General features: G+C 45.8%; 1 protein-coding gene across 1 annotated transcript in view; it reads left to right on the plus strand.

The window, feature by feature from the left end:
• GABBR2 (gamma-aminobutyric acid type B receptor subunit 2) overlaps positions 1–7,337 on the plus strand; it is a 332,110-nt gene that overhangs the window by 252,265 nt on the left and 72,508 nt on the right. Inside the window, exon 11 of the mRNA XM_006911541.1 lies at positions 350–482. Coding sequence (XP_006911603.1) covers positions 350–482 — 133 coding nt within the window. The remainder of the gene's footprint in view (positions 1–349; positions 483–7,337) is intronic.

Below are 7,337 nucleotides of genomic sequence, written 5' to 3' on the forward strand. Positions count from 1 at the left end.
AAAAAAAGAACAAAAAAAAACCTGTTGACATGTTTTTGTATAAACTAAAAATATTAGTTGAAGAAGTTAATGCTATAAGCTCTCCCTGGAGAAGTAGTAGGCGAACTTGACCAAGGTGGAAGGAAAATAAATGACTAGAAATTGATAGCAGTGTAGGGTCCTTTAGTGAGGGGAAATAGCCTCCAGTAGGTGGCACAGTCTTGAGGAGGAGGTGGTGGAGGAGATCAGGGCTTATATTTTTGTCTCCCCCTCTAGTCTTGGCAACAATATACATAGTCAGAAAATGTTTGTCTAAGGAATAACTACATTAACATTTTCGTTAACTATAGTATCTCCTTCTCTTTGTCAGGCTGATAAAGATGTCGAGCCCTTATATGAACAACCTCATCATCCTCGGAGGAATGCTCTCCTACGCATCCATCTTTCTCTTTGGCCTTGATGGATCCTTTGTCTCTGAAAAAACCTTCGAAACACTTTGCACTGTAAGTCACTCTGCATGTTCCAGTGGTACACGATGTAAGGTTTTCTGGTGACCTCAATCATCAAAAAACATACATACAAACCCAGAAATGCATGAAAATACATGAACAGGCAGAAGACAGCCCATTCAGCTGTTTCCATGATTCAGTAAGGCAGTAGGGTGTTGCTCTCATCCAGAAAAGACTTCAGTATTGCCTACAGAATTAAGATCATGAGTTTAACAGGTCACTGCTAAAAGATAGTCCATTGAGAAATGACTGGATAACCTAGAAAAGTAAGGGGAAAAAATTACCACCCAGAAAATCATCTGTACCTGGGGTCAGGATTGGGTTTAAGAAGGAACAAATCCATCCATTACCCCAGTAACCGTCATAGAACATACGGAGGAAGTCTGTTTGGATGACTTCGAGTCATATAGAAAATATCATAATTGTTATTAACTACTTAAGTGTTTCTCAATCTTTTTTTCCTTATTATCCCCTTAAGGAGCATTTTTAGATTTTTTTCCTAATCATCCCCTCGTGAAATTCTAATAGCAAACACATACTGTATGTCTGTTTGTGTACCACATGTATATCTATAGTTTCTACATAAAAGAGTAATATTTTTTCACATTCAAGACCCAATGTTGGTCCCCAATTGAACTCCTATATCACCCCCGTTGAGAATGCATATATTTAAGGAAGCCCAAAACAGTGTAACTTATCTATTATATATTTTAGTATTATTTTTAAAATTAACATGTTTTAAATGGTTGTTGCCTAGTTATTATTATTATTTTAAAGAATTTATACATTAGCAGTTGGCAATTGTGTAGAGCTAACTCTCCGTGGAAGCTATCATTGGTATGCTTTTTAAGATGAGGATGACCAGTTGAGATTTATCTCTGGATTTTGACTACTGTGATGTCTCAAGACTGGTTTAGCCATTTGGGTCTCCCTATTGTCCCAAATGCAATGATTCATCCAATTCCCTGCCTGGAGGACCTGAGCTAGAGGGGATGATCAGAGGATCTGTGTTAACCAGATTAATCCAAAAGCAACTCTTTTGTTGTTGATGTTTTCTCTTAAGATGTTAAGAGCAACGTAGGCCCCTTTTTCCAAAGCAGACTCTTTCAGATTGTGTTTGCTGCTCTAAGGTCTCAGCATTGCCCACTGTTGGTCAGTGATGGATTGACAGTTGGCAGCTAGGGATAAACAAGCAGAGGACCCCTAAAACATGCTGCAGGTCATCCTTATGCCTTGGACTTTCCAGGCTGCGTTGGACCCCTGTGCTCTGAGACAGCAGGTGGAAAGGGGAGAAACTCTGGGGATCTTATGTTGTATGTGATGATGCTCTTCTGATTCCTACAGATGTTTAGACTGAACTGGCTCTTACATGGCATCAAGAAATTGTTAGTGTTACCAGCGTGACAATGTGAATTGTTTAGCAACTGAGATGGGACATTTCAAACAATGCTTACTTTGTTTGAAAAGTTCCATTCGACAAGTGAGTGGTCGTGTCCCCGATACCCCAGGGGGGAGGGTGGTGTGGTCACTGGAGTGCTCAGGCTCTGTCCTCTCCGGGTGGACATGGAGGGCAGTCAAACCCCAAGTGCTCCAGGGCTCACTCAATTCACACTCCCTAGTCAGTATTTTTATGCCAAGCCCAGCACTGCTCCCTCTGCTTTAGTCTGTCTTTCTGAGAGTTGAGAAAGTAAAATCAGGATTCACAGGTCCCTCATGTGGCTGGCATCAGGGTACCTGGAGTCAGCCTCCAAAGAAGCTGAGCTGCTCAAAAGTCCTTGTGGGTGCAGACTAGCAGTTTGTTCCTTCAAAACTGTGACCCTCAGCCACAAGGATAATGACCACGGCATGTGGAAGTATCGCTCGTTTTAGGGAAGGTGTGTAGCCTATTAAGTACCCTACATTTCTGCATCAGCATGACTTTTGTACCCTGGGGTGCTTTGTGACTTCAAAGGTGCCATGTGTGTCTATTGGCAGCTTTTCTGGCCATTGGTGAGGGCTGGGCAAGGGGCTGCTCCTGTGGCACCCTGAAAATGCTAAGTAAGGAGAACGAGGATTTACCTCCTTCTTCCCTCTGTGTCTGGGGACGCCCTCCACAAGTTCAAGGAGACCAGTGATAACGATGATAATGAAAATGCTACTGCTAGTTTGGCAGCTTCTAATTTACACCGTGCTCTCCGATCGCTTCATGCATCCCTGAGGCCGAGGGGCCCACTTCGGGCTCCCACCTGAGAATCAGGGGAGCAGAGCTCTATCCTGTCTCTCCTGGGAGCCTCTCTGCCTGACCAACTCCTCATCACTTGCTATCTGCCACCTGAGAACACATCCACTGGCCTGAGTTCAAGCATTAGGTACAGAGAGACTTGAGGCCCAGCCCTCGGGGAGTTCCCCCTCCCTGCACCCCCCTCCCCCCGCAGAAAGAAGCTCCTGACATCTCGCACAGCTCACAAGCTGTTAAAACACAGGTGCTTTCTGGGGTTTGACCTGAATCCCACAAACACTGGGTGACGCAGGCGAGAGAGCAAAAAAGGGACATCCCCCACACCCAGGTTTTTTTCTTTTAATGAAGCCTGACATTCTATTTTGGGAGTTGAGCTCACTTGTGCAAGGGGACTTTTGTCCTGGGAAGCCTGGCTAGGCGGTATGAATAAATCATAAAGTGCTTTACAAATCAGCATTAGCTCCGCACATGAGGGTTCTCGAAAGATGTTAGGGCCCGGTTCTCACCACCCCTGAGGATTCATTTATTCACAGTCAGGCCTGTTTCGGAGGCTCTGCAGAGCGGAGCCCACACTCATGACTGTGGGGAAAAGGCACCGATTAACGACTGTGGATTGAATTGGGTCAGCACAAACATATGCATGGGTCATTTCCTTAATAATTCCAATATCGCCAAGGAAAGGAAACTGAAAGCTCTTGAGTTTAGAGCCCAAACATCAGTCCCCAGTGGGAGCAGCCGGGGTTGTGCTCCACCTGCTATTGCAGGGGGTTGGCGCCTTTGTTTTACTCGGTGCCATGAACCCTGTCCCCTCAGGGCCTAAAAGGCTGCCCCCAGTAAACTCCCACCAAGGGGGAGAAGGAAGGAGAAGCAGGGTCAACTAGGGCAGTAAGCACAGATCTCAAACAACAACCTGGCTTTCGTTCCCACCTCCTACGCATACTGGCTCCTGACTGTGGCGAGTGACTTAGCCTCTCAGAGCCTCAGCGTTGTCATCTGTAAAATGAGCATAACAAGTGCAGGATTGTGGTGTGGGTTAAACGAGATGATTCAGACAAGCTGCCCATAACAGGGAGTATGGGAGGGGTAAGGGAGGAAGGAAGGGTGGGCATCACAGGTTGTCATCTTTCTTCCCTTCACAGTATAATTTCCTGGTGTCCCACTCTGTTCTGTAGGACATCTTATTGGATGAGGAACGAGGTAGACCATGAAGCCAGCTTCATATGTAGAGCAATATAGTTCACAATTCAGTCTGTTTTGCTGCCATATGAATGCCACTTTTTTTTTTTTTAGTGTCAGTATAGAAACTAAACAAAAAGATTAACCATAAACATCACCCCAGGAAGAAACCAATGACAGTCATGAGTTGATGCTTCTCTAGGGACTGTGCCTTTGCTCCGAAGAGCCGTTATAACTTGGACAGTGGGGTGGGTAATGTGTGAGCATATGCGTGGGCTCACATATGCACGCACGCGCGCGCGCACACACACACACACACACACACACACACACAGCTACTACTGGGGAAACAGTTACACTTAGTTCTCATCCTCGCTCCTTCTGACCCTTTCTGGAATCTTCCCAGCCTGGTTTCATCAAGTCTTGCAAACAGCTCAGCTATACCGTGCTGTCTCCCTGGACACTGTGTGGGTAGTGGAATCACCATAGCAACATGGCCCCTGTGGGCACAGAGCTGCCTATGAGGACAGTGCTGGGTGTGGGCCAGAGCCTGGGAGCCAGCAGATCAGAAGGGCCCATTTGCAGCTTACACACTGATCTGGCTCAAGAATCCCAGTCCCTGACAGCCCAGAGGGGTCGCAAGGTGGATGGGGAAAAGGAAAGTCACATCTTCCTTGTAGAATCTTAGGCGGAAACTCCAGGATGAACATGGAGGGGTAAGGAGGGACTCTCAAGTGAGGATGAGAAGACCCAGGAGGGCCTTGGATCCCAGCAAGTGTGGAACTCAACAGCTTCAGGAGCTCTCAGAACATTCCTGGCAGTGGTGCCGTGTTAATGCCCCGAGCTTGTGCCCTCGTAAAATTCAGTATTCTCCAGTGTGATTTGCCAAGGCCAGCTTGCCATCAGGTGCAGGCTTTCCTTCAGATCCCTACAACTGCCTAACAAGGCCAGGTTCAGTGTCCCCACTTTACAGGAGAGAAAACTAGAACTCTGTCATCCACGGTGACAGGTGGCAAGACTAAAGATCGGAACCATCTCTGTAGGACTATAAAAATGTCTGAGACGTTTCATTCATCTCTTTTTTAAAGAAATATTCTGATTTTTTTAAGCTGGTTTATACTAGGAGAAACATCAACTAAATTCTTAAGAATATGGTCAACATATATCCCAACCAAAATTTTTGTGTATTTTGATTTTTTTTAATTGAGATATAATTCATATATCATCAAATTCACTTTTTTAAGGGACACAATTCAAGGGTTTTAATATATTAATTGATTCATTTTCAATGCATCCCCGAAATATATCAGAATGCCTCACACATGAGAGAGTGGCAGTTGGACCACTTGCATTTAAATTCCAACTCTCTTAATTCCCAGCTATATGACTTTATGTTACTTAACATCTGTGAGCCTTAATTTACTCCTCTGTAAATTGGGGATAATAATAGGCTTGTGGGGATTAAAAGAGATAGTGTATATAAAACACTTAGAGTCTGCTGCCTAATTAGGATTCAATAAGTGTTAGCCATTATCATTATGAATGAATGAGTGAATAAATGATGAGATTATGTCTGGATAATTGATTGTGTTCACCTTTGGACACTGCCAGGAGAGATACCGATAAAACAGAGTAAACTTGGGATGAAGGAGTGACTGGACAACTAGGTTGGTGCTGGTCAACTGGGTGTAGGTATATCCATGGCGACTTCTCACCTTATGTGATGGCCCTTGCTTGGCTAGAACCAGTCAGGAACAGACTCAGGCCTGCCTAAGTCACAGCCATGCTGCTGTACTTCTGCTGCCTTGGTTGCTGTAAGGGACCTTGGGACAAGCTGTGAAGGAGGTAAGCATGGCAAAGGTGGAACCTCTGACAGTACTCACTCGGACATGAGTCCCCAGTCATTGGAATACAACATAAGAGCTAAGAGAAGCCAATTCAGCCCAGGGCTGCTCTGATGACAGCTCAGAGGAGCATGGCTCAGCTTTAAATCTCCCAGCTGCCTCCGCTGGCTAACAATCCTGACTCCTTTTTACTTTTTATTAAAGTAAGTGTATCATAAGTGTATATAGCTCAGCAAATTTTCACAAACTAAATTCAACTGTGAATCCAACATCCAGATCAAGAAACAGACCATTACCAGCATCCCAGAAGTCCTTCCTACCTTTTCCAGTTGCTGTCCACACATGCCTCAAGGTTAACCACCATCCTGATTTTTACCTATACAGTCAGTGATGCCCAATATGTATATGAATCACTCATCTTGGTGAGTACAGATTCTGGCTCAGCAGGTCTGGGGTGGGCCTGAAATGCCGCATCTCTCATAAGCTCCTAGGTGATCCTTGAGGCTGCACCCACAGACCACAGTGTAGCTAGGTCTAGATTAGAACCTGTGCTTTATTCTTGTGTTTGTCTCTGGGAGGCTGATTGTAGAAGAGAAATGGCAGCACCAAAGACCTGTCCCATAAGGATCAACTGAGGGAGGAAAGGGGCTCCTGGAATCTCAGGAAGCAGGGCAGCCCCCTCACAGGAGGCAGAGTTGGATTCCAGGTCCTGACGCATGCTCTCAGCCCTCCACCCTGCTCTCAGAGGTGTTTGAATAGGCTCAGAGTGGGCAGCTGCTGGGAAGGAATAGAGCCAGACACTGGACTGGAGAGCATGATGCCCTCTTCCAGCCTGCCTGGAGATGCTAGGATTTTCAAACTCAAAAGGTAAAGGCTCCTGAGAAATATCCAGCCAATCTCCTAGGAAATTCAAGTCTAGTAGGAATTAGTGATATTATCAGTTAAAAGGCCATAAATATCCATATTTTTTTTTAATTGAGGATTTCTTTTCAAGAAGTTGAGAGATATAACCTGATCTAATCATGTGATTTGGGGGCTATTTCAGCATGCGATCCCATGCATTTGTGGCTGACCATGGGAAAGTACTCTGTGATTACAGAAGGTGGCTGGAAGGCTGGGCCGGGGAATGGTTTCATGGTGGCTGGCAGGTTTAGACCAACTAGTGAGGTGGCCACAGGGCCTGGCTGACAGGGCCTATTTGGGCCAGCTAGAGTCCCAGACAGGCAGCAGCTCCCCTGACAGCAATGGCCTCCTCACCCCCATCTCTTCTGTCCCTGGCCATCCAGGGCCTTCAGTTGTGAAGAGCTCCCTGGGCCCTCTGTCTTCCAGAAGAGGGGGCTGAGAAGGGCACCAGGGGCCCCTTGGGCAGATGATGTCCTCCTATCTCACACACCTTCAGGTAGGCCACTCAGAGCCCTGGCCCTTGTCTTATAAGTCATTCATTTGTATGATAACATTTCCCAGGCACCTACTATGTGCCAGGACCCACAGATGCAGAGCTGGACCACATAGATCACTGCCCTTGGAAAACTGGCAGTACAGATGGGAAGATGTAGAGAAACCAATAACTTCCATACAGTGTGTCATATGCTCTAATATAAACAGGCCTAG

This window comes from Pteropus alecto, unplaced genomic scaffold (assembly GCF_000325575.1).
Source record: "Pteropus alecto unplaced genomic scaffold, ASM32557v1 scaffold114, whole genome shotgun sequence".
In the NCBI taxonomy this organism is placed as follows: domain Eukaryota; kingdom Metazoa; phylum Chordata; class Mammalia; order Chiroptera; family Pteropodidae; genus Pteropus; species Pteropus alecto.